Source organism: Apiotrichum porosum (assembly GCF_003942205.1).
Source record: "Apiotrichum porosum strain DSM 27194 chromosome Unknown scaffold_9, whole genome shotgun sequence".
NCBI lineage: Eukaryota > Fungi > Basidiomycota > Tremellomycetes > Trichosporonales > Trichosporonaceae > Apiotrichum > Apiotrichum porosum.
In genome coordinates this window covers 965,582-989,880 of record NW_021167116.1, presented here as the reverse complement: position 1 = coordinate 989,880, position 24,299 = coordinate 965,582, and the positions used below count along the sequence as shown (strand labels likewise).

Below are 24,299 nucleotides of genomic sequence, written 5' to 3'. Positions count from 1 at the left end.
GAGAGCTTGATCGAGAGTGCGAATTCCGTCATCGCCCAGGCCTTGCAGGCCACATGCTCTGCTCAGCCAACCACAACGGGCGGGTGGCGAGCTCATGGCGCTCGGAGCACCGTCGAGGCTGCCCCAACCAACTTGCTCACCGTGTGCCATGTGGCGTACGCAGAGGCGCAAGCACGGCCACATTGTTTGGCCATCCGCGCGTCGCGATTATCCCGCGTCATCAAGGTTAAAGGTTAGAGATTCGGGTGATCGGGGATTCGGACCGTGAGGCGCCGACGACAGAACATGGTACAGAAAAATCCGTGGGAGACTACCACCCCTGCTGCGGATGAGATCTCATAGCATCAGTGGACTGGTCTGCTGTGCAGATACAACCAAACTTTTGGCCAACCTCCCTGCCACATTCTGCCATCATCAGCCATCATCATCGACCGCCAGCAGAGAGAGAGACTGATGCACTGATCCACTGACCCCAGTTAGAAATCGACAAAACAACAGCCTCCAGCTTTAGGTAAAAGCCAACGGCCAACGGATCGACAGACCTACGTCACCGCAGCACGACGTTATATATCGCGCATTTTTGACTCGCCGAGCACTCAGGCCGCTTTGGGTCATACGTGAGGCATTTATACCTTGAATCGCATTGGGACCGTCTCTGTGCGAGTCTGGCCCATAAAGGTTTTAGATCACAAAAAGAACAACGTCGTCGAATCAATTTGTGACAACGATCGCCACAACACGAGTAGAAATGGCAGCAACAACGAGTCCGTAACCCTAGGAAGGCGGTCCACGCTGCCAGCCTTGATGAATAACGCAGTTGGTTCTGTTGGTGTGAAGTATCCTGTTGTTGCATTAATGATTTCCGCCTTGAATATCATTGCGGTCAGCTCTGATCAGGATATCGCCAGTGTCGTCGAATCAATCGTGGTTCACGATAGGGGGTAGAAGTGGCAGAGGCGAGGAGTGATTAAAGCCAGCAAATAACACTTCCAACCTTACGGAATAACGCAGTTGCGACGATGAATGTATCTGCATTGATGATTCTATTATGAACAAGCGAAGCATGATCTACTGTTACTGCACACAGCTAAGCCTAGCTGACCCCTCTGACAATACCAACACCCTTCTGGTACAATTTACTGATGATACTCTCCCGACTCGTGGTCCTGCGGTGTGCCAAGAACTCCCTCCTTGGGCTCGTGGGCGAGTGGAGTGTCGTCGGGGCCGACAAAGTGCTTGCGACCGTGCACATACCAGTCAATGACGGCGATAAGGGCCATGGCGCCGAGGACGGCCACCGAGTAGTTCATCTCCGAGCCCGAAGGGTGCGGGGTGGTGGGGAAGAGCCACACGACGGTGGTGAAAACGGTCCACAGAACAGTGACAACGTTGGACAGCCAGCCGAACCAGCCGAGTTTGAGCCAGCGGTTGGGGTTGATGTTTCGGCCGCACATCATGAGCTGGATGGCAAGGATGGCGTACGAGATGTTTCCGAGGATGATGCAGCAGGAGATGATGGAGCCGTAGACGGTGGTCGAGGCGACGTAGAGCACACCGAGGACCGTGACGCCAAACCACGAGATGAGGATGGGGATGACCGGAACGCGGAGCTTGGGGTGGACGTGGGCGACCTTGTCCGACAGGGGCATGCCCTTGTCACGCGCAAACGACCAGATAAGACGCGAGGTGGCGTGGTGGACCGAGTTGGACGAGACCATCAGGACGCAGAGGAAGGCGGACATGAAAATCGCACCCGCAGCACGGCTCCTGGTAGCCTGGACGATGATCTCGAGGAAGGGCAGCTCGGCAGCGGCGGCAACGTCGACGTCTTGGATCGAGTAGAGGAGGGCAATCGAAAAGGTGAGACCGGTGAAGAGACCGGCGCCGACTGTGGCGAAGAGCGAGTAAGGAACGGAACGGGCCGGGTCGAGGCAGTCCTCTGCGATGTGGACAGCACCGTCGATGCCGGCAAAGACGTACGCCGGGTTAACGAGTCCAGTCGCAACGACGATAAACTTCTCAGTCCAGCCGATATCGTTTCGGTATGTAGCCCAAACAAACCTAAAAAAGAGTTTGTCAACTCCGTATTCTCACGCACCCTGGGGGTCAATAAACTCACTCGTTGCTCTGGTGAGTCTCGGCAGCCGCGGGGCAGGTGATCATGATCGAAAGGTAGATGAGGGTCGAGAAGACGAGGAACATGGTGCCAATGCTGGGAAGCCTCGAGAGGACGAACAGGTTGTTGAAGGTCGAGATCGAGTTGACGGCGAGGAAGATGAGGAAAACCTGCCAGCGCTGGACCTCAAAGCCCGGGTGGTAAGTGTCCACCAGGCCAACTATGACCTCGGCTGAAATCATGATGACTGAAGCAGTGGTGGTGATCCATTCAAAGATGGTCGCCCATCCGACCGCAAACGAGACGCTTCGACGCCACTTGGGACCAGCAAGAATCGAAGCCCAGACGTATTGGCCACCGGCGGTGGGCCAAGCGGCCGAGAGCTCTGCAAGCGTGGAAGCAAGGAAGACGTTGATGATCGAAGTACCGATGAGACCGTAGATGATGACAGGTGTACCGCCTTGGCTGAGACCGATGACGATGGTGGAGGACATGGCAGCCCAACCATTCTGGACGAGCGTTAGTAAAGGCGCCAAGTCTAGGGCAAGTGTGTGAGAGTACACGTACACAGACTGGGACGGTGTCAGCTGTCATGTACTTCTAAAGAACCTTCCAACACTGCAAGGTGGGCACAGGCGACACGTACTGGAGAGAGCAAGACCGACAATGGCCAGAGCGGAGATGTTACGCTTGAGGGTTGGCTCGCTGTGAAGGGCCTTGGTGGTGACGACTGCCTCGCCCTCCTTCTCGGCGATATCGTGCGAGTGACTCATCTTGTGGCCCGTGTGAGGAGGTGACAGCTGGGAGGAGCCTGGGTTAGTAGCTTCGGTGTGGGGACGACATGTCCTCCGCTTGTTATTTATACAACATCAACTTTCGACCTTCGTCACCTGGAGGCGTACACAGACCCCACGACCCACTAAACGATTGGCATGCTGGGGACCCCCACCTTTTGCCAAGGCATTTAGGGCCGCACAGGGGCCGCACGTTGGGATTGTGATAGAGGGCCAAATGGTAAGGTAAGCTGAGGGTCACACCCCGCCTTCTTATCATTCCCGGCAGGTATATTTAGGGACGGTGCCACTCTTCACTCGACACAGGTCGGCGCTGCCCCACTGTACCACTGTACTGTCAGATAGAAATGATAAAGGAGGTCGTGAGTGAAAGTGGGCACCCCTTGAGGACGAGAGAACCCACTCATCTGTCCACCGTCCTACGCGGGAACTTGAGTGTGGTAATGCCCGCTTGACTGGGGGGGGGAATGGACGTCCTCCTCCGCAACCCACTACTCGGCCTGTTCGGCGGGGTGGAAAATAAACCCGATATCAAGCCTCAAGGTCCACAACCCCACTCTTCGGCGTACACCGATGGTGGGCTTTTTGGCAACACATGAAGAACCATGTCGTCAGCAGGCAGGCAACCTCGTATGTTATACTCTTACGATCGTACCGGTCTCTCAACATCCCACACACCCCAGTCACCAACTATAGACATGCGTTCACGCAGCTACTACTTTGGCTTGTTGTTGGCGCTCGGGGGCACATTCGCCGCCGCTGGCGGTGACTACCGTGACTACCTTCCTCAAGCCATTGACATCATGGAGCACGCTCCACTGGTCGATGGCCATGTGGACTTGCCTTTCATTATCAAGTCTTTGGGTAAGTGTAAGAGTGTGTTGACAATAAGCGCTGACAATCAGGACAGTACCCCCTGGAGAGCATTCGCGAGCACAACGAGACGATGCCAGGCCACATGGACCTAAAGCGTATGCGGCAAGGTCGTCTTGGAGCCCTTTTCATGGTCGCTTGGACTCCTTGCCCACCGAGCCATATCGACACTGAGCCACTCGAGTACATTGACACCGGAGAGGGCGTGAGGGATACCCTTGAAGCCATCGACATTATCAACGAGATTGTCGCGACTTCTCCCAACGTGAGTTTGCGAGGGACGCCGACGTGGGGACTGACTTCAGGACTTTGCACTTGTTTCCAACTCTGCGGACATTGTCAAGGCTGCCAACGAAGGAAAGATTGGGACCCTCATTGGTGTAGAGGGGCGAGTTTCCCTGGTCAAGGAAAAGTCCGCTGACGAGACAGTGGCCATCAGCTCGGTAACAGCTTGTCCGTTGTGAGGTTGTATGCTCAGCTGGGTGTACGCTATATCACCCTCACCCACACTTGTCACAATGGTAAGACGCCAGTGGTGGACACGCTGACCTGCCCAGTGTTTGCTTCTTCTGCGGGCAGTGGTACTCCCCTCAAGGGTGTGTACCCTGGTGACGGCTTGACCGACCTTGGCTATGCCCTGGTCGAAGAGATGAACCGCTTGGGTATCCTCGTCGACCTGTCGCACACGTCCGCCCAGACCATGCGGGACACTATCAGGGCCACACGTGCACCTGTCATGTTTTCCCACTCGGGAGCCCGGGCCGTTCTCGACCACCCTCGCAATGTCCCCGACGATGTCCTCGCCATGATCGGCGATGGTGCCGACCAGGTGGACGGCATCGTCATGGCCGTCTTTTACCCCAAGTTTGTCGACCCCAACAACCCCACCATCCAGCGCGTCGCCGACCACATCGAGCACATTGCCAAGATCAGTGGCAAGAAGCACGTCGGAATTGGCTCGGACTTTGACGGCATGGACTCGGCTGTCGTCGGTCTCGAGGATGCCAGCAAGTACCCCAACCTCGTAAGTGGCGCACAGCGGTGAACGAGTGCGAGTAGCCACTAACATTCCTAAGATTGCCGAGCTCATCATGCGTGGCTGGACCGACTCGGACATTGAGGGCCTCCTGGGCGGCAACCTCATGCGTATCCTCGATGGTGCCGACAAGACCAAGGAGGAAATGTCGACGATGCCTGCGTCTTCGGCTGTCTTGATGACTCGCCCTGATCTGCCCTGCACTTGGGGAGGGCCGCTTGGACAGTACCTGCCGCGAGACGTCAAGGACTACCTGAGGCGGACTGCCCATGACCACTCGCACGACGAGCTTTGACAAGAGACGTTGGCAAGTAGAAGGTAGAAGCGAATAGCGCATATGGGACTATGATATGGGCCTATGTATTACTTTCGATTGTGCGTCATCTCAGTTGCACAAACTGACGTTGACAAGCACTGTTTGTTATACATGTACTATCCTACAGCATTGCGATCTACGAGCATACACGCCGCCTTGACCATCACCTCCTGTCGAGACGACAGCAGCATCACCACTTGGGTACTCAGCGCACGCATCTGCGCTGGCGAGGGCTCATCTTCCCTGTCTCGTGCCCATGTCTCGAGTGCGTCACAACAGCGGAGAGCGTCGTTCTGGAATGTCAGGTACACCTTTTCAACATGAACATACCTTGGTAGGGATTGTGGACCTATCGCGCGGTCGTGGCGGTGTCCTCAACATGACGTAAAAGGACCAGCACACAAGCTAGAAGTGTCAGCGTGACGTCGGGCATCAGTGGGGACACCTACGAAAGCGCAGTAGACTGCCCAAGCCCTGTTCAGCGTCATGACTCCTTCAGCCTGTCTCGTCAGCTTTGTTATGCAAGGCCCAACTCACCTTGATTACTGTCGCGAGGTACTGAGCAGACAGCGCCACGGCCGCGCCGCTGTCGTCCGAGGACGCCCACTTTCGCATGACCTTGCTGGCCTCGACCCAGTCTGTAGGTCGAACGGGCTGGAGTGTCCCGATCTCGGTGACACCGACAAACACTTGGAGGTGCAACCTGTGTCGGTTAGCGGCGGGCCAGACGGGCACCGCACTTACGTGTTGAGGTGGAGTTCCAGCGCACCGAGCAACGCCGCGTCCTGAATCGACCCTTGCAGGCATTCTTGCTTGCGGCTGCGGGGTGGCGGGTACGTTGGGTGAATGACCCAGTTTGTGAACGCCCGGAGGAGGAAGCCATTCAAGCTGGTAGGACCAGACTTGGAAATCTCAGGCGCGATGAGGTCGCGCCTGTTGACGTCCCACCCGAGTGCGCACAGGCCGTATGTGAGGACGAGCTGGGCAAACTCGGTGTAGGCAGGGAGGCGAAAGCTCGAGCCCATCGCAGCCTGGATCACCTTTTTGAGGGCTACCGCCAGCGTCTCGCCTGGTACAACCGCGTGCGACCACGCGTCGGCGGTTGGTGCGTCCCAGCAGGACTCGGGGCACGGGAGGTCCACCGGGAGCTTGAAGGGCGAGGACGCGCGACTGGGCAGCTGTTGGAAAAAGCTCGCATACTCAATGTCGCGGATGAGGATGACCCACCCGACGCTGGCAGATTAGCGAGTTGCTCTCCTACCAAGACACGTACCGTCTGGTCGACTCGTCCAGAATCCACTGCTTCCACTGCGTCTCGAGGTCGCCCTCTCTAGCCCTCCCAGAGTTGGCACGGCCACGGTCCTCGTAGAGATTGGCTCGTCGAGAAAGCTGTCCCGTTAGGTGTGTAAAGCACAGATGTGTCACTTACTGTCAGAGCCGTACTGACGAGCGCGTGTGCGTGGTCCTGAGCCTCTTGGCCCATGGCATGGCCAGCCAGGCTTGCAATCACCATGGCCTGAAGCAAGTGCACCTGGTCTCGGGGATCACGGAAGCCAGCACAAGTGACCAGTCCACGGGCAAGCGGAAAAGTTGAGTCTGCCCATTTAAAGTCGTCCTCCACAGCCGTCACCGTGGCTCCAACGAGCACCATAGCCAGAAGGAGTGCGGGGGGACAGTCGGCAGTCGCGAACGTGGGTCGGTGGATGATTGGGTACTGTTGGTCGACGTGGTTCCAGTATGCACCAAAGCAGCGAGTAAACCTCTCTGCGTCGAGCTGGCTGGCTTCCTGTCTACCGCCCTTGTCCTTGTCGGTTAGTGGAGTCATCACGAGCTTAAAAAACTCACTGTGAGCCATTCCCGGAGGCGTACACAGCCGGCGGCGTCTTGCGATGAGGGGCCGGACGAGGTCTGCTCCCAGAAGAACGACTGCATCGACTGCTGGGGAGATGTTTGCGGGGCCATGACAGCTGTGAACGCTGCCTGATCGGTGAGGATCTGGTCGAGCCAAGACTCGATACCAAGGTCGGGAAACAGAGCGTTGGTTGACGTCATGGCCATGGGACTGAACGCCGCCTCGCTGGAGACTTGCCATGGTTGCACCATCTGGTTCTGTGCAGCGTGTCCGTTCGAGGAGGAAGATGCGAACGGCATCGATAGCTGTGGTGCGCGGAACGAGCGTTCTGGCTCACTTTGTGGGTCGTCGCTGCTCATCGGGGGAGCCGCCGATTTGGAGGACGACGGCTCGCCCATGACCTCGTGAATCTCCCGGATCTGCGTAACTGGAGTTGCCAGGACCGTGCTTTGCGAGGTCGCTGCTGAATCTTGCCGATGGACAGGCTTGATTCGAGGTCGTGTCGATTGGGGGTTGACGTGAAGGGCCTCATGACGCTTCCAGACTTCTCGACGAACAAATGTCAAGCCACAGTGTGAGCAGGCAAACGCGCGATCTCCATTGTGGTTGCGCAAATGGCGGCGCATGTGACCTGGGCGCATCAGTGTCTGGACAACTCGTCGTGTTACGCACTTGTGGACGAGAACACCTTGCCGCAACCTGGCTCTGGGCACGCATGCCGGCCTGCATGGGTCGACATTATTGTTGGAACTGGTGGGTGAGTGGGTGGAGAAGGGACAAGGAGCCCCTCTGTTTGGCGCATGGTGGGCTTTGGCTGTGCGGTTGTGATCAGGTGAGAGACAGCCGTGAATGGGTGGGTTATACCCTGGCCGGACGATAACAGGTCCCTCGTGTGACCCTGCTGAACCCACTACGAATTCTGATGCGCACTGGCTGCAACCTCCAACGGGCAAGCGACCATGGTCAGCTGCCCGCAGCCTCCAGAGTTGCCCGACTGACAAAAGGCCTGGAGCAAGACCGCGGGCAACGATGCTCAGAGTTCAAATGTGGGGCTGCTCCAGCTTGCAACCATACAAAAGGTGGTGGTGTTGCTGCTCTTCTGCATTCCCCCATCTATTCGCATCACCATGGCCCCCGTCTCCTCTGTTTCTGGCCCCCTTGCCAAGGACACCATTGTGGTTGTTGGCTCTGGAGGTGAGTCGCGCAAAGCTGGGCTCCACTGACGTCGTGTGCAGTTATTGGCCTGACCACCGCCCTCATCCTCGCGCGCCGCGGGTACAAGGTCGAGATCATCGCTCGCAACCTCCCCAGCGACCACCTCAGCCAGGACTGGGCGTCTCCTTGGGCTGTAAGTGTCGTTAATGGCTCTGAAACTGTACTGATAGCAGGGCGCGAACTGGTGTCCCTTCTCCTCCGACCCGGACGTCTGCCGCTGGGAGACCGAGGGCCTGTGAGTGGTCCGATTGTCATTGCAGCCAGCAGCTAATCGTTAGTGCACGTATCAAGGAGCTCATCCCAACCGGCCTTGCTATGGAGCTCCCTATCTTGCGGTACGCCCCTAACGAGGACGGTCTCCACAAGCACTGGTACAAGGATGTTGCTGCCGATGTGAGTGTCAAATGTGAATGTCCGAGCTAACGGAGACAGTATCGTCAGCTCCCTGCAAGCGAGTGCCCGAATGGCTCTGTTGGCGTGGCATTCACGTCGGTCTCGGTCAACGTTCCAGTCTACCTGCGCTGGCTGGAGGCTCAGGCCAAGGCCCTTGGTGTCAAGATTCGTCGCGCCGAGCTCCGTGCCCTCAGCGACGCTGTCCGCCGCAACACCGTGGCCGTCGTAAACGCTACTGGTCTGGGCGCGCTCAAGCTTGCCGACGTCCAGGACAGCAACGTAGAGCCCATCCGGGGCCAGATTGTCGTTGTTCGCGCTCCTGTCAAGCGCTGTGTGATGGACTCTTCGCTCGCCCACGTCGACCCCACCCGCTCGACCTACATTATCCCTCGCCCCAACTCTGGCGGCGAGACCATCTGCGGTGGATGCTACGAGGTCGGCTCCTGGGAGAGGAAGGCGGACCCGGCCTTTTCTCGCAAGATCCTGGAGAACTGCCTCGCCCGTGTCCCCGAGCTGTCCAAGGACGGAACCGTCGAGGGCATCGAGATTGTTCGCGAGTGCGTTGGCTTCCGCCCGTCGCGCGCTGGTGGACCCCGCCTCGAGCGTGAGAACCGCAAGATCAACGGCCACGACGTTGCATACGTCCACGCCTACGGTATCGGTCCTGCGGGATACCAGGCCAGCTGGGGTATGGCCAAGGAGGCTGCCGACTTGGTAGGCGGCGCCGTACTCGACTTTGGCAACAAGCGCAAGGCGAAGCTCTGAGTGTACAGGGTCACTTGGGCTTTTTGTGCTACAGCATCAGTATACTCATCTCATTAATCATGCATCTTGGTTGTTGTTGGCGAAGGCACCCGACACCCCATTCCTCACAGCTCGGAGTGAGGGGTGAAGAACTTGTATGACCAACAGGTGTGCTTGTCGTAGCACTTTTCGTGAGCCCACTTGTTTGGCTCGGCGCAGTGGATGAGCATACTGAGCAATGACTCTTTTGACCCTTGAGACTCGAAAACCTGCTTGGTGAGGAGCATGCTGCCGTCCTTGGACATGAGCTGCAAGCGCGCATCGGAGGAGCCTTCAAGTCAGCTAAACCACACATCCGGCACTCACGCCAATATGCACGAGCAAGGAGTTTGGATGTCGCAAAGCGCATGTTGTATACCGCTGCCGCTGTGCCCTGTGCGATGTGGAGCCAACCGTTATCGCCTGTCGACTTGGCAAGGTGTAAGGCGGTCACGCTCATGTTGCTCCAGAGGCTTGCTTCCAGTTGAGCTACTCCCAGCTCAAAGGCGTCTTTGCTGGTGAAGAGCAGCGGTGTGGCGGTCCATGGGTACAGGTCGCACAGGATAAGGCAATAGTCGATCATCGCAGCCGCGTAGTGGGCGCTCTGGAAGGACACCTGGTTTGTGCTGTCCTTGCGTCTCGTCAAGCGCTCCACCAAGTCCAGTACTGGTTCCGCCAGGTTGGCGTGTTTGCGATCGCGAATCACCGACCAAAAGCTGAGCAGCTCGCCGTCCACTGTTGGCGGGAAGTAATGTGACCCTGAAACCAGTCCCGAGAAGATCAGATTGAGGGTATGGAGGTTGGCGATGATGCGACCGCGTTCATGGATGGAGACGGTTTGAGTAAGCAGATTACGGGCAAAAGTTGGTCCGTATCCTCCGTCCTTGTGAGGTGGGGTGATGCTGAATGTCAGCGGCGTTGGGGGAGAGGCACTTACTTTGAACACTGAACCACAGTCTCCACATACTGTTCTCCCAGTCTGTCAATGTTCTTGACGCTGAATTCGTCGTTCACGGGGAAGAGGGACCAGACGGCGTGGTTGAGGCTCGTGTCGCGTTGTGCATAATGGTCAGCTCCGAGAGGACCGACACGATCGCTCGGGAGTGTGTCGCCGCCAGCCGTATAGGGTACGAGAACGGTGGAGACGTCTGGAATGAGGTCAACAATGGGGCCCAGACTGGGAATGGAGGGGAGGGGCATGGTGGCCGGAGGAGGAGTGAAGACGAGTGTGAAACCAAAAGTGCAGACCGACAGAACCGAGTCCGTTTTACCCCGCTCGCTAAAGCGCCCCGTCGATCTGTTGACCCCTGTGGCCGGCCTGTGGACGCTTCCATAGTGGAATCCCACCAGGTCCAGGCAGTCGCAGTATACCTACCAATCTTGTTGGACGTAAGTACTAAGCGGCAGCCCTGGGAGGCGACCAAAAGCGAGAAAATGGAGAAAATACCAAAATAACATCTTTTTATTATTGTAGCCACATCGTTAGTCGTCTCTATCGATTTAGACAACAGTAGTGTTGAGGGGGGCGCTGTAGCAGAGCTGGTTAAAGTTCTTTGGCTCAGACTGGGCATATGACTGAGCGGCGACAAAGGCGTCGAGTTCGCACATGCCGGCCCACGAGTAGGCGCCACAGTCGGGGAAGTTGAGGGGAGCAACGGCGTCGTTGATGAGCACGCGAATGTACTTTGTGCCCTTCTTGTCGGAGAGGCGCTCAAAGACGATACGCGAGCCAAAGGGACAGATGCGAGAGATGTGGAAGAAGCGATTGGGAATCGCGTCAACGGAGACAGTGGTGGGGAGGGGGTTGAGATCCTATTGTGGCGTTAGCTCTGCGCAGCTGGACGTGCGTAGTACCTACCTTCCAAAGGCCCAATGCGGTGACGATTGAGACGAGGTCGTTGTCTGTGGGTCAGTGTATTCCTTGTTAATAGCCAACAACGAACCACTGTATTGTCAGCTTTGTCCCCAATCATTCAAGCTTACTGAGTAAAGTCCATGTAGAAGGTCTTGTCAAGGGGGAATGTGGCAGTGTTGGTGTCGAGAGTGGCGTTGACCGAGCCGCCGAGGACGACGGGCTGGCCAGTGAAGCGAGCGATGATCCTGAGGGTCAGCCGATGATGTCGACACATTCAGCTCACTCGTTGACGTAGCCGTCATACATGGCCGCACGGTACGGGCTGCCGTAGCTCTGTCCCCAGTACTTGCTAAGGTCGTAGAGGTCTGAAAACTGTTAGCTGGACCCAACATGTTAACGCCTCACATTCCCACTGCTCAAACTCGGCAGCAGTAAAGGCGTTGCACCAAGCGCCAGCAGAGTACTGGAGGTTCTTGACACCATCATAACCACACAGAGTGAAGAGCTGGCGGATGTCGCCGTCGGTAAAGTTGGCACCGACAAGCTTCTCGTTGAGGCGCGCGGTGATGGGAGCATTCCAGATCTGCCACGTCAGTGCTGGACTATCCCACTATCCCCTGGGAAACTTACCGCGTTGAAGTTGGTCTCCGCCTCCGCAGCGAGGTCGGTCGAGTCGTCATAACCGGGGCACGCGACCTGGGTCAACGTGTTGTTGACGGTACCGTCGTCGTTGATGATCAGGTCCATCGTCGGCAAGAGCGTGGTGTTCTTGATGGCGAACTTGTCGCCGTTGAAACCCTGCATAAAGTACTGGCCCGACTCGACGACACGAGTCTGGCTGGCGGCACGGGTGAAGTACTTCTTGACAAGCTTCTTGTAACGCTTAGCATAGGTGCTGCCGGCGTCGTACATCTGCTTGCGTCCATAGTCGGTGAGAGCGTCCGCAGTGAACCCTTCAGCAGAGTAGTTTTTGACAAAGTCAAAGGCGCTGTCCATCACAGTGGCGTTGGCGGCCTTGGCAACTGCCGCCTTGATGCTTGGATAGGACGAGGCAGTAGGACCACGAGCGCCGTGACGCATCAGGACCGTAACCTGGTCGATGGTGAATCCGCTTGGCGTGTCACGGCACAGAGGTGATTCCAGAGAGATGTAGGGGCCCCAGCCGGCGAGGTTGGAGAGGGTGCTGGAGGGAGTCGAAACCTTGGGAGGATCGGACAGTGGCGCAGTGTCGCAGCTGCCCACACCCCTTGGAACGAGCGGGCTGGCCGAAGCAAGCGTGCCGAGAAGAGTGAAGAGGGTGACGGTGTTCATTGTTTGTGTGCTTGGGGGAGCACAAACGTCCCCCAGCACGCTTTAATACTAAACACACAGCTCAAGGGATAGGAACGTTGTTCGTCGCCGCCTCGAAGCTTACTCTTGGCTCAACAGCACATGCGCCAAGAGCAACCAACGACCATGCCCATACTAGTGCGCAGTAAGAACGTTCCGTGAATGCCAAGGTGGAACGTGCAAGGTCCCACGATGGTTCTGGTACAGACCATGGTGAGGAGCGGGCCGCCGTCCGCACGCGCCGCACGGTGCCCAGGATCCCAGGAACTGCTGTCAGGTAACCCGGGGCCCGAAGGGTACAGGTGGTCCAGGAGTGTTGGCTAGGGCACTCAACATCGAATGACACAACTCTTCTTGTCCGACCGGCACCGGTCGGTGTTGGCATCTTCGGCGTGATCGTTTCGCGGGCCGGGTGGGCCGTGGTCCGCGCGGTTGACCGGTGAGATGACCGGCGATGAGTGTGCCTGGAAGTCATGTCTGTCATTCATTGCGATGCCTCCCTGTCGGCTGAGATGCATCTGGTCGGTATTGACATCATACAGTGGCTAAGTGAGGTAGTGTGCATGTGCATAGTCGTGGGACAGGCTAGACGGCTACCCAGAACCCCTTCCTCGTGATACTGTCGGCATTCGTATCGATGTATGTCTGTGGAACACATCCTTCGTGGCTGGTATGGCACTTTGCATGAGCCCAACCAACTTGACTCTCCCGGAGTCTGATGAGTGTCGCAAGGTATGTCTGCTTGCCCACCATTGTCTTGAGAGAGTCTTCGGGGTCCATCTCGGGAACCAGTGGCAGTTTGTGCAGATATCTCACCCACGAGCGCGCTTCGGCAGCACGTGAGTACGCCTTGCTGAGCACATTATGTGTTGTGTAGCGCATATTGATGACCGCTTCGGCACACTGGATAGCGTGGTCAAACCAGACAAGCCGTTTAGTCGCCATACCCAGTTGAATGCATGTGACCGACATGTTGTTCCAGAGAGCCACCTCACTGACCGTTAGGAGCTGCTCTGCGGGAAAGTGGGCTCACAGCTGGGCGACACCGTAGCGGAATGCATCCTGCGGCGAGAACAACAGGGGAGTGGCCGTCCAGGGGTACAGGTCCCATACCGCACAGAGGTATTCCGCCAGGGCGGGGGTCCATTGGCACTCGGCAAAGTACCTATGTAGTCATGTGAGCGTCCGCCCAGGAGGACAATGACGAAGATGCACACAAACACACGCACTGTTGGTTCGCCCAGTCCTTCCGGCTCTCGAGCTGTGCTACGACCGACTTCACAGGCTGGATAACGCTGGCAGCTTTCCGCTTTCTGAGCTGACACTGTGAATCTGACTCGAGCGGCAGAAATGGGCGGACACCAGGGAACGACAGTCTGCATGGCTTGAGCCGAACGCGGGAATGGTTGTCGAGAGGGCCGTTCTGTCCAGAAATGTTATATTGAACCAGGTCTCGGCGGAGCTTGTCCAGTTCCAACAGGTTGGTGGCAATCCGTGCGCGCTCATGCAGCGGTACCGCTTTGACAAGTTGGTCTCCATCATAGGTCCAGGTGTACGGCACGAGTCAGAGAGGTTTAGCTCAATCTCCACAGTTCGGGTCACACACCGTTCAAAAGCGGCACTGGATTTCTTCGCAATGGCGTCCAGTTGGTGGCAATTCTTTTCAGCGGGAATCAGACTCCAGATCACCTGGTTGAGGGTTGTGTCCATCTGGGTGTAGTTGGCACCACCGAGAGGTCCAATCATCGGAATGTGAACAGCGTCTCCACCTGCAGTACCGGGAATGCAGGCATCATGGAGATGAGTGGAGAGCGATATGGTGACGTTGCTGAGCATCGAGGTGGGAGTCTGGGACTGGGCCGCGGCAGTCGCAAACTTGGGTAGTATCAGTATATATGTGTCTTCGCGAGGACTCATGGAGTGGGCTACGCCTAAAGATCTCGTTATGAGTCATGATGACACGGTTGGGATGTGTTCGCTAACAACATGTGTATCCAAACGGTGGGTGTCCACGGGGACTTAGCCGCCCTCTACATTCCAACCTACAACAGACACACTTGTGTCATATGTGTGTGGTATATGGTAGTGGTCTTGTGTGTTTGATGATAAGGTACATGTGAGTCGAGACAATACACAGCCAAAAATGGTCTGTGAAAATGGGAAAAATCGCAATAAAATCGTGTCCGCCAAGGGCTGCACATGTACTTGCTCAGCTTGGATTCTTTCACTGGGTCCAGCTCATGCACGTCTTAGTGGCTGCTCGGAGAGTAGAAAAAGCCTGATGATGCCCCCCCACATCGCGGTCGTAACCGCTGACTGCCGATCCGTTACAGCCTAATATTTGATGCCGCTCTCATTGTCGCGTTTCAACACCGTCACCTTCCGTCACCTTTACTCGCGTCCATTCTCAAACACACTCAACCATCACCATGGTCCTCGTCATCGACCACAGGATGTTTCCAGAACTCGTGGAGGCAATCTTCTTCCTCCACAACCCTGATAAGCGTGCCCTCTTCCGTATCCGCGCGACCTGTCGCGAATATCGCCGCAAGGCTGAAGCCCTCCTAAACAGGCGCCTAATCCTCCGCTCAACCGAACTAGACCCACGCCCCACCTTGTACACCATGCTCAATGATGTTGAGATTAAACTGGGCCAATTCGAGTTGGAAAACGAGGACGACCAGCGAGAGAACAAAGCAGACGAGCGCCCAGCTCAAAGCAACCTGAACACGCATTGTATTACAAGACATTCACAAGTGGTCGACCTTTCGTGGGAGAACCAACATCTGCTGTCGTCGGTTGCCGATGCGCTCTGCGGTATTCCCGTCTTTCGCTATGGATTTTGCCACAGCACTTCAACTTCTCGTCTCGACATCACTTACAAGACCCGGAGCCTTATCGTCTCGCATCCCCCCAACCGGCAGCAACTCACGACACCTGCTCCCCAAAGTTGGGCCACTTGGAGGAAGCTCGCAATCCAGCGTATTGTCGTCAACATCCACTACAGCAACGACGCGATGCTGGACGTCCCCTTTGAACTCTTTACCGCTCCATGTGTCAAAGAGGTCGTGTACATTGTGACTCACGACCCCGATCAATACCCAACTAAGGACGTTCTCAACAACTTTGCCCGATGCCTCAGCTGTATGGGTGTTCCATCCGTTCACAAGTGTACGGTTGTGGTCCAACGGGAGGGCAAATACTCTTCAGCGCAATACACGACTCCATTTCGCAAGTACGTTGTCCAACTCCTCTCGCGGCAACCCCACAATTGCTCGACGGAAAGGGCGGAATTCGCGAGCGTCAAGTTCCATGTCATCACATACAAAGACTACAGCGCAGCCATCGGCCCAACCGAGTTTGATGTGGAGAGAGGACTCTAGAAGAGACATGTACCATAGATGTTCATAAAATCCACGACGTCAAAGCCACAGGTCGTTGACGGGTGGCTCCGGATGACCTCCGACCTCCTTTTCTCGACACCTACCGTCCCTCCATGCATCCCCATGCTCTCCCAGGGGCCTAAAAAGAGTGGACGAGTTAGGAATCGAACCAAAGACCTTGTCAAGTAGATAGATGCTTGTGCTTGCTAATGACACGCTCTACCAACTGAGCTACACGCCCATTACGTAAGCAAGGTTGCCGTCAAGATTACTGGTGACGTTGGGGGTTGTTGTTGAATGCAGCGTGCACCTATGATGGCTGAGACGCTGGCGCTGTGGTTGCCGCTGAATGAGGATATTGATTGCACTGGAACTGACACTGTTGAATGTGAGAAAAAAGGTGGGAAACCAGCCACCGGGTTTTTTTTCCATTGTTCCGATGTACAACAATTCATAAAGTCTATGGTTCTCAGCTCCGTATTATGAGGAAATAACTAACATGGTCACGCGCCTTGGACTTTGTCATATCAGCGCCGAGGGAGCTCGCACACACCTACGAGCTCTTCTTAGACGGCAGTGAGGATCGCCATGGACAAGGTGGCCACAGCGACGACCATGTAAGCCTTGCTCAGTCGCACGGTTGAGGCGGCCTCTGATGTGGCGCCCTTCTTGCCGCCCCAGGTCTTGCAAGACAGGTTGGCATTGGCGTAGGTGGTGTTGGCCTCGGAGAACGCGACAACACAAGTGTAGAAATCAATGTACTGAGTGCGCGTACACTGGTCGGGGATGGTTCCCAAGAACCCCATGGTGAGGTTGCAGCACCGCTGCGTGAGGTGCGGAATGTTGGTCGTGCAGTTGGCGAGCATTGTGGGTGCAAGCGAGCAGTGGGCGCAGTGAAAACGCAGTGAGTGTGTAAAGTTGTGAACAGGGATATGCGTGCTCTTGTCGAGGCCAGTATTTATGAGGCAGCCTCTGTACAGTGGGAGCCAAGGAACGGGCTAACGCTGACCCGCATGTTACTCAGGCCGGCTGAGCAACAAGAGCCGGGTTCAGTGCTGTCCCGAACCGTCCTTTGTCGACATAAACACGGCTCTAGTGCCCGGTCCGGAACTTTTGAGTCAGGTTTGTCAGTTGTTCCAACTTGCCTTGGCACTTGGCTATGCATATCCTCTGGTCACCTTTGTGCCCCCATTGGTCGCTGCTTCACTGGTTTGAGGTTCGCAAAGCGCACGAACGAGTGGGTGGGGTGTGGACTCGTTGCAAGATCGGGGCTGTGCACCACAAGCACATGGTTGCAATGGCTAGCCGCGGCACCACTCTTGCACTCACGTTATCCTGCTGTCATGGATTCCGCTGCCAATGGATTCCATATCGTCGTAAAATAAATAAAACTACATGTAATGTAAATGTACAACCCCCGGTGAACACCCCCGTGCCTATGCCTCAAACAGTGTGTCGCAGCTACGGACGCTCTTGAGCCTTCCGCTGTCGTATCCAATCGCGCGAGGATACTGCGTGGCAACAAACACCCGGTCCCAAAACGTGGTCGCCGCGAGGCGTGTCGGCTTGCCGCCAATCCGTTGTGCCAGAGCCACGAGGTTGCTCGCAGCCACAAAATCGTCCGACTCGACCGGCACAACAATGCCGCCAAACTTGGCCTGGCTCGCCACGAGACCCGGATACTCGGCAATCTTGGAGAACAGCAGCAGCTCGATCGGGATCGCCACAGGCTTGTGGATGTACGAGCCCCGCGCCTCGCCTTGCGCTGCACCAGTCAGCAAAAAGAACATCCAAAAAATGAAGAGCTCGTCACAAGCTCGCCCGACAATGACCTGATTCGAACAGATGCTCCCGAAGGAAATTGATTTCTAGTCAATCGCGTTAACCACTCCGCCACATTGCCCGTTGCCTGTTGTAGAGGAGATTCAGACGTCTCTCCTGCAGAAAATTTGGGGCATGTTGTGCGGGTGGATGGCGAGGAATGATGGATTTTGTGCAAGAGTGCGGCGGAATGAAACAGGTGAAGAGGTGCCACGGAGATGGATTTTGTGATCGGCCGCGCGGCCGGCCGGTTCCCGCCGATCTGTGTGCACGTGCGCCCTGGCGCCCTGGGCCCAGGGCGCACCGGCACAGCCGGCCCACGTGCCGATCCCCATCGCCACCACTGGCAAAAAGTCCACTGCCACAGACACCACTCGACTCACTTATGGTCAGGTCGTGGAGCTTGAGGGCAAACTCCAGCAGCACCGTCGCAGTCTTGTTGGACATGCTGACCTCAAACTTGGCGCGGACCGCGGCGATGACGTGGCAAAAGTCCCTTGGGTCCATGGGTGTCGGGATGCCACCGTAGCGGGCCTGCAGCCACGCCACATGGGGCCACATGCCTGGGCGGTCTGGAACGAGTGCCGCTGGGAGTGCAATGACAGTGTTGGTGTCAAGGGCCATGGTGTAGGGAATGCGGGGGAGGACGAGTTGTGAGGGGCTAGTTGTTTGAGGGGCTCAGAGCAGTGTGAGCGGCTCTGGAGAACCCACAGCACATTCATATATGGTTCCAACACCTAGCACCCGCACCCTCCCACAGCGATGACCAAGCGGGGGCCGTTTGTGCATGCTGCCAACACACGGCCAAGAGCGAGCCACTCAAGATTAGATGGCCGTAGAGGTCACGAGCGGCTGTAGCGTCAGTCAGCACATTGCGGCCGAACTCCCGCGGCCGGCAACTGACTCAGCCTCTGCGCTGCTGCTGCGCTTCCGCCTCTGGGCTCCGGTTTCCACCCCCGCATCGGCCGGTTACATGCGGTGCGCTATAGAGGCTAAGCTCCAAGCACGACATGACGTGCATGGCATGCATGCAGAAACAAATGTCTTGGCCGGCTATCTTTGGACGCTGCCTGGGGACAGCTCCTTGGCTCCACATCAGTCAGCGGGGCTTAACCGGGGCCCGATTAGTGTCTCTTTGTGTGGTTCCGCGTCATGATCGTTCCTGCCAGTCATCCATCCATCGACAACAACTTTTCCTCAACAACTTTCTCCTCACACCTTGGAAACAACCTTCTCAGTCCCGAACGCGCCGGTACAATTACGGTGCCCCACCTCCATCACCAAAACTTACCACCTCCCTTATCACCCGGGTAATCTCTCCGCATGGATCGGCTCGGTTCCTCGGTTAATTACAACTGACGAGTGGGCAGCGCGGCGACGAGCTCAGCACTGACAACGATGACACGTATGACAAGGTCACTCTCACTCACTCTCTCACTCACTCACCTACGCAATGGCCACCGCACCCGTTCGCGCCCTCTCTCGAGTCTCCATCGCCTGGTCCGGCAACGCTCCGACCGAGGACACCGACACGCTCGTCCTCACGATCCAAAACTACTCTGTCGACTTGAGAATGTGGGCATCTGGGCCCCTCAAGGGCAGCATAGAATGGGGCATGGTGGGATACGTCCTTGACCCTCCCGGGTCGACCCCAGGTGAGTGCACAAGGTGCCCAGCTCACGCTGACATTTAGACACACCAATGCTCGCATGGGACAACATTATCGACTCGCGCGAGCCCCCACCTGTCGAGCTCCCGGACGAGGCGTCATTCGAGCTCCTGGCCGACGGCCACGTCCTTGAGACGGGCACAATGTACAATCCCCGCAGCGAAAAGGCCGAGGCGTACAAGGAGGTGTGGAAGTGCGAAGACGTCCAGGGGGCGTCGTTTTGCGTCCTCGAGCGCGTCGGCGAGGGCTGGGGCCAAGGTGGTACCGGCCGCTCGTTCATTGGCCGTCTCGGTGTCTACACCCTCGGCCATGCGGTCGACGCCAAGGGCGTGTACTCGGCCTACCGCGACGAGCAGAGGGACAACGAGTGGCAGCGCCTCTACCACGTCGACCCCCATGGAATCATCCCAAGCCTCCCTGCGGAGATTCCTTCGTCCTGGGAGGTGGGCCAAAAGGTGGCTCTCCGTGAGGGCCAGTGGATCGTCCGGGAGGCTGGCAGGGTTGAGTAGCATTTGGCGACGAGAGGCGGCGTTGAGGGTGCTCCCTGTGGTGTGTCGACGTTCCCATTGTACCGTTGTGTGCGGCTACGCGAACTGGTCACTGTGTGATGCCCAATCGCAAAACCAACTATCGCACACAATGTTTTCATTGTGCAGAACTGTCAAGTTCATAGTGCGTTATGCACCCAGCCGAAAAACCACCTACGCCTGGAAAACCTCCTATTGTGCCGCACCGTAAAGTTGATACTGCGTTTTGGCCAGTGGAAGCACCTGCGTTTCTGGATGTGGCATCAGATGAGTGATGCTTCGATGCGACACGCAGCGGATATCGTCGCCAGGAATGCGCGCAGCATACATCCCGCCGCTCATCCATACTCCAATGCGCTCAAGGGGCCAGAGCATGTCATCCGGCCGCCGCCGGTCCAACGCCGTCTAACATCCGCCACCATCGGAAATGGCCGAAGCCTCCTCCTCTTTTAATAGTCCCCAAGCCACTTTCGTACCACTGCATCGCGTCTGACCGACGCCAGAGGCCAGAGATCCAGAAACATGGCTTCTAGAATGCCGACACCATGTGATTTGCATTGCACATAACCAAGTCCGGTCTCTTCCGTTCCAAACTTCGGCCGCGGCCTAACCCCCACCGATGACTCCCAGCCACCCGCCACACATGACCTTACTCGGTGACGGTGGTGGCACTCGCGCAGTCGTCGTCCTTGAGGAGGTGAGCCGGGTCGTCCGCGCACTTGACCTTCTCGAGGGCGTGGACCGGGCTGCGGCCTGTTACGAGGTCAGCTGCTTCCTCATGTCGCCCCCGCACACATGGCATACTCCCCCGCCTCTCACACATTCCCCGGCCAGTTGTGTGACTCACATGCAGCCTTGTACAGCTCATCCGCAAATCGCCCCGCAGCCTTGCGAATCTCCTTCTTGCGGAAGAGGTGCTCCCAGTAGACATCCGTCGTGAACTCGAGGAACACGACAAAGTCGCGCTCGGGAATGGGGATGGGGACACCTCCCGTGAGTGCTTGGTGCCCCGCCAATGTATGATAGTGGGCGGAGCGGGGGTGGGTGAGGAGGACCTCTGGGACGCGGACGACGTTGGAAGTACCTGCTTGGAACTCAGCAAGTTGACACAGTCTACTTGAACATACGAATGGTCGCGTTGTACACCGAGCGGCGGAGCCAACGGGCCCAACCTTTAATGGCCTTGGGGTACAACCAGTCGTCGAGGATGTACGCAATGTACTTCATAACGAGCGCAAATTGCTCCGGGGTCGGAGGCAGAGGAACACCGCCGTACGCTGCCTGGAGTGCTACAAAGGCTGGGAACATGGGAGCGTCAACGGTTTCGAGGAGGCATTGCGGGATGGCGACAACGGTGGTCATGGTGTTGTTGTGGTTGTGATATGTGAGCAAGTGGGACCGCGTGAGTCTTGCTCTGTTGCCAAGTGATCTTATATCCAAGTGGGCGCGTCGCAAAGCGTGCTCGCTCTCGATGTCACACTCCGTGTCCTCTCGACGTCTCCCCGTGCCCTCGTGTCGTTTCCCCGCGCCCTCTTGACGTCTCGTCACCGTGCCCTCGATGCCAATGCGCCCAAAGACTCTGCATTCACACACTGGATCCTTACCCCACTACTGCTTCTCCTTGGCCAGCGGCCGTACCAGGAGGGGCAACTGGCCACCTGGCTCGCCCTTGACCTGCGGCCTGGTGGCCAGGCTGGAGAGGTACTCAACCTCGGGCTTGCTCGGCAGCTCCTCAAACTGGAAACGGCGCAGAACGGTAAAGAGAACGACCTTGATCTCGGCAATGGAGAGGCGGTATCCACTGACCTGTTAGTTGTGTGCCACTTAAAGCAACTCACATGCACGAGTAGGGGCCGACAATAAACGAGGCAACGCTGACGAGTCAACGACATTCGCAAGACTTCCCAACTCACTTTCCCCAGACTCCGGGCACCGATAGGAGCGGCATGTTCGGGTCATCAAACCTGTCCGGGTTGAACTCATTGGCATCCGGTCCCCAGACCTCCTTTTGACGGTTGAGCATCATCATGGCTGGCTGTCAGCTTTACCCAGGACAGGCACCTCACAGATCAAAAAGTATGACCCCTTCTTCACTGGCAGGGTTTCAATCAAGCTTCCATCGCGTCCGCGGACAGGCCACGTGAGAGGGAGGGTGGTGTCCTTGGCCGCTTCGCGGGCAGTGCAGGTCGCAGGAGGCGTGTAGCGAAGAGTCTCACGGACGACATTGTCGAGGAAGGGAAGGGCGTTGAGGGTTTCACTGGTGTGAGCATGCAAACCTTATCGACACTCACAAGCTGGGCTTGTCCTCGCCAACGGACTCGACTTCGGCACGCAGGCGGCGCTGGAACTCGGGATGCTGGGAGAGATTGTGCAGTGCGCTGGAAATGGTCGCGCCTGTTGTGGTGCTGCCGGCAAAGAGCTGGTCGTTAGCAAGACCGTCGTGCAACGTCATAGCACTCACCAATGTAGCCATTTGTGCGCGCACCTCCTCGTCACTCATCTTCTGGTCCTCACGGGTAGATCCGTTGGCGTTGATGAGCAGCGCGAGAAGGTCCTTGTCGTCCTCGCCGAGGGTGCGCTTGCGCTTCTCCACCAAGTCCTTGCTGTCAGTGGAGGAGGTCCAGTGAACTCAACTCACATCCGAGATACGACCCATGAGCTCTCTGCAAGAATCAATCTCGCGCCTGTTCTTCATAGGCTGCACGGGTCAGCTTAACAACGCGGTTGCCACCCACTATCAAGTCCAAGAGCGGGACCGCGTTCTGTGCTTCTGTGACCGGTGCAAACTCGTGCGCCGCGTTGGTCATACGGTCAAACGCCTGGACGATAATCGACCCTTCCGGGGTAGAGATGGAGTCAAAGTCGTGCCCAAAGAAGACGCGGCCGATCACATCAGTCGTCATGCGGTTCATAAGACCGAGCATATCAATCTTGCGCGCGCCCGGTACGCGGTCAATGTCCTTGGGCGGGATGGCCGAGGCGTACTTTTCGTACGAGTTATTGTCGATCAGCACCTGGATAAGGTTCTCGAGCTCGTCGGCCTTGTCAAACATGGCAGGCACCATGTCTTTGATCGCACTCGTCGAGAACGCCGGGTCCATCACGCGTCTCTGGCGCTTGTGGACGGCCCCGTTGACGCCGACGAGCGAGCCTTTGCCCATGACGCGTTGGAGGATGGTGCGCGCGTCGCGGGGTCGCTCAAACTCGTCCACATGGGCAAAGATATACCTCGTTGCGGCTGGGTCAAACGTATAGATTCTCTCCTGGGCGAACAGCGAGAGATACCTTCCAGTAGCGCCTGCCGCAGCCCAAGTGGGGTGGATGAGAGAGTCACGGTGGTCGGCAATCTCGATACAGTTGCCCAGGAGCCAGCCACCCCATGGCCGCTTGGGGCCTGGAAGCGCTTCGACTTCCTTGGTGTGTGGAGCATTGAGGGGTGCGTTGAGGAGGACCATGCAGCCTCCAAAGACGAGGGTGACAACCACGCCGAGAAAGGTTGTCATGAGCTTGCTGCCAGTGGACAGGGACGACCAGGACGTGTACGCGTCGCCCAAGAGCGCAAGCGTTTGGTTACTTCGTGCGGTCGCATTCATGGCGGCTGGACGTGGGAGAGATGATGGGAGTTGTGAAGATGGCCCTCGTACGAACAGATGTGGGCTCCGGCGACTGACACGGGCAAAACGAGGTCACACGGCGACTTGAAAACAACCGTTGACGTCACCGGCACTTCGGACATGGCGTCTGCTTTGCGGCAGGTCTGCCTCGGGGCTGGCTTCTGGGGTTGGGTGTGCATTGGTATAGTGGAACAAGGGTAACGTGAGATGGGCAGCACATTGTGGTGACTCTGCGTTAGCTTTATGGGAGCTGGCCGCTGGTGGAACAGAAATCATGCGCGCCCGCGGGGAGCCTAGAGCAAATAGCCGCGATCTCATTTGTTGTCGTCGTGCCACATCTGCGCACTGCGCCAGTGCCCACTGGCACACGGACGGACATGCGTTTGCCTCACCTGTACTTCCCTAACACGAGAGTGCATAAAGACCATAAACACGCCGATGGCACAAAACAGACCCAACTCATTACACATTCAGGGAACTTCGTGCCCACGGGCTGCACATACTCGATAGCCTCAGGCGAGTACTGCGCAAAGTCCTCTTGAGTCATATCCTTGTGATCGCCGAACGCAACCTTCGTGTCGGGCTCCCGGCAGCGGCTGGCGAGGGTGCACCTCCAGCACCACTAGCAATCGGGGACGCTACTGACGGTCATCTTCGGCATCAGGCGGGGGCACAGTACCGGCGCCGAGCTGGCGGTGGCGGCTGGCGAGCGTTCACCGGCAC

General features: G+C 57.2%; 13 protein-coding genes and 1 non-coding gene across 14 annotated transcripts; 4 read left to right on the top strand and 10 right to left on the bottom strand.

Annotated features, from left to right (window-relative positions):
- Positions 1 to 1,136: 1,136 nt before the first annotated feature.
- On the bottom strand, positions 1,137 to 2,889 carry EHS24_009631 (uncharacterized protein; the record flags this gene model as incomplete). The annotated part of the gene is made up of 4 exons (XM_028624901.1): positions 1,137 to 2,061; positions 2,120 to 2,625; positions 2,678 to 2,688; positions 2,763 to 2,889. The coding sequence occupies 4 exons, from the start codon at positions 2,887 to 2,889 to the stop codon at positions 1,137 to 1,139; spliced, it is 1,569 nt and encodes a 522-aa protein (XP_028475069.1).
- A 719-nt stretch (positions 2,890 to 3,608) lies between these two features.
- On the top strand, positions 3,609 to 5,114 carry EHS24_009630 (uncharacterized protein; the record flags this gene model as incomplete). Its single annotated transcript, XM_028624900.1, has 5 exons — positions 3,609 to 3,774; positions 3,816 to 4,048; positions 4,089 to 4,161; positions 4,341 to 4,807; positions 4,860 to 5,114. 5 exons carry the CDS (start codon positions 3,609 to 3,611, stop codon positions 5,112 to 5,114), a joined length of 1,194 nt encoding a protein of 397 aa, XP_028475068.1.
- Positions 5,115 to 5,251: 137 nt separating this feature from the next.
- On the bottom strand, positions 5,252 to 7,613 carry EHS24_009629 (uncharacterized protein; the record flags this gene model as incomplete). Its single annotated transcript, XM_028624899.1, has 8 exons — positions 5,252 to 5,428; positions 5,466 to 5,540; positions 5,585 to 5,635; positions 5,673 to 5,838; positions 5,880 to 6,368; positions 6,409 to 6,524; positions 6,565 to 6,939; positions 6,981 to 7,613. 8 exons carry the CDS (start codon positions 7,611 to 7,613, stop codon positions 5,252 to 5,254), a joined length of 2,082 nt encoding a protein of 693 aa, XP_028475067.1.
- Positions 7,614 to 8,114: 501 nt separating this feature from the next.
- Positions 8,115 to 9,360, top strand: EHS24_009628 (uncharacterized protein; the record flags this gene model as incomplete). Its single annotated transcript, XM_028624898.1, has 5 exons — positions 8,115 to 8,181; positions 8,223 to 8,335; positions 8,373 to 8,437; positions 8,481 to 8,595; positions 8,635 to 9,360. 5 exons carry the CDS (start codon positions 8,115 to 8,117, stop codon positions 9,358 to 9,360), a joined length of 1,086 nt encoding a protein of 361 aa, XP_028475066.1.
- A 57-nt stretch (positions 9,361 to 9,417) lies between these two features.
- Positions 9,418 to 10,578, bottom strand: EHS24_009627 (uncharacterized protein; the record flags this gene model as incomplete). Its single annotated transcript, XM_028624897.1, has 3 exons — positions 9,418 to 9,647; positions 9,706 to 10,280; positions 10,346 to 10,578. 3 exons carry the CDS (start codon positions 10,576 to 10,578, stop codon positions 9,418 to 9,420), a joined length of 1,038 nt encoding a protein of 345 aa, XP_028475065.1.
- Positions 10,579 to 10,878: 300 nt separating this feature from the next.
- On the bottom strand, positions 10,879 to 12,544 carry EHS24_009626 (uncharacterized protein; the record flags this gene model as incomplete). The annotated part of the gene is made up of 6 exons (XM_028624896.1): positions 10,879 to 11,190; positions 11,237 to 11,280; positions 11,362 to 11,453; positions 11,517 to 11,598; positions 11,639 to 11,816; positions 11,864 to 12,544. The coding sequence occupies 6 exons, from the start codon at positions 12,542 to 12,544 to the stop codon at positions 10,879 to 10,881; spliced, it is 1,389 nt and encodes a 462-aa protein (XP_028475064.1).
- A 603-nt stretch (positions 12,545 to 13,147) lies between these two features.
- EHS24_009625 (uncharacterized protein) lies at positions 13,148 to 14,398 on the bottom strand (the record flags this gene model as incomplete). The annotated part of the gene is made up of 4 exons (XM_028624895.1): positions 13,148 to 13,556; positions 13,596 to 13,727; positions 13,792 to 13,875; positions 14,169 to 14,398. 4 exons carry the CDS (start codon positions 14,396 to 14,398, stop codon positions 13,148 to 13,150), a joined length of 855 nt encoding a protein of 284 aa, XP_028475063.1.
- Positions 14,399 to 14,991: 593 nt separating this feature from the next.
- On the top strand, positions 14,992 to 15,945 carry EHS24_009624 (uncharacterized protein; the record flags this gene model as incomplete). The annotated part of the gene is made up of 1 exon (XM_028624894.1): positions 14,992 to 15,945. The coding sequence occupies one exon, from the start codon at positions 14,992 to 14,994 to the stop codon at positions 15,943 to 15,945; it is 954 nt and encodes a 317-aa protein (XP_028475062.1).
- A 149-nt stretch (positions 15,946 to 16,094) lies between these two features.
- EHS24_009623 lies at positions 16,095 to 16,186 on the bottom strand. The gene has a single exon. It is a non-coding gene; the product is annotated as a tRNA-Ala (tRNA).
- A 325-nt stretch (positions 16,187 to 16,511) lies between these two features.
- EHS24_009622 (uncharacterized protein) lies at positions 16,512 to 16,811 on the bottom strand (the record flags this gene model as incomplete). Its single annotated transcript, XM_028624893.1, has 1 exon — positions 16,512 to 16,811. One exon carries the CDS (start codon positions 16,809 to 16,811, stop codon positions 16,512 to 16,514), a length of 300 nt encoding a protein of 99 aa, XP_028475061.1.
- Positions 16,812 to 17,381: 570 nt separating this feature from the next.
- Positions 17,382 to 18,390, bottom strand: EHS24_009621 (uncharacterized protein; the record flags this gene model as incomplete). The annotated part of the gene is made up of 2 exons (XM_028624892.1): positions 17,382 to 17,710; positions 18,150 to 18,390. The coding sequence occupies 2 exons, from the start codon at positions 18,388 to 18,390 to the stop codon at positions 17,382 to 17,384; spliced, it is 570 nt and encodes a 189-aa protein (XP_028475060.1).
- An 829-nt stretch (positions 18,391 to 19,219) lies between these two features.
- EHS24_009620 (uncharacterized protein) lies at positions 19,220 to 19,944 on the top strand (the record flags this gene model as incomplete). The annotated part of the gene is made up of 2 exons (XM_028624891.1): positions 19,220 to 19,421; positions 19,460 to 19,944. The coding sequence occupies 2 exons, from the start codon at positions 19,220 to 19,222 to the stop codon at positions 19,942 to 19,944; spliced, it is 687 nt and encodes a 228-aa protein (XP_028475059.1).
- Positions 19,945 to 20,611: 667 nt separating this feature from the next.
- On the bottom strand, positions 20,612 to 21,324 carry EHS24_009619 (uncharacterized protein; the record flags this gene model as incomplete). Its single annotated transcript, XM_028624890.1, has 3 exons — positions 20,612 to 20,715; positions 20,810 to 21,046; positions 21,090 to 21,324. The coding sequence occupies 3 exons, from the start codon at positions 21,322 to 21,324 to the stop codon at positions 20,612 to 20,614; spliced, it is 576 nt and encodes a 191-aa protein (XP_028475058.1).
- A 246-nt stretch (positions 21,325 to 21,570) lies between these two features.
- On the bottom strand, positions 21,571 to 23,555 carry EHS24_009618 (uncharacterized protein; the record flags this gene model as incomplete). The annotated part of the gene is made up of 8 exons (XM_028624889.1): positions 21,571 to 21,763; positions 21,801 to 21,836; positions 21,876 to 21,967; positions 22,024 to 22,219; positions 22,254 to 22,381; positions 22,424 to 22,561; positions 22,601 to 22,660; positions 22,698 to 23,555. 8 exons carry the CDS (start codon positions 23,553 to 23,555, stop codon positions 21,571 to 21,573), a joined length of 1,701 nt encoding a protein of 566 aa, XP_028475057.1.
- Between the last annotated feature and the right edge of the window lie 744 nt (positions 23,556 to 24,299).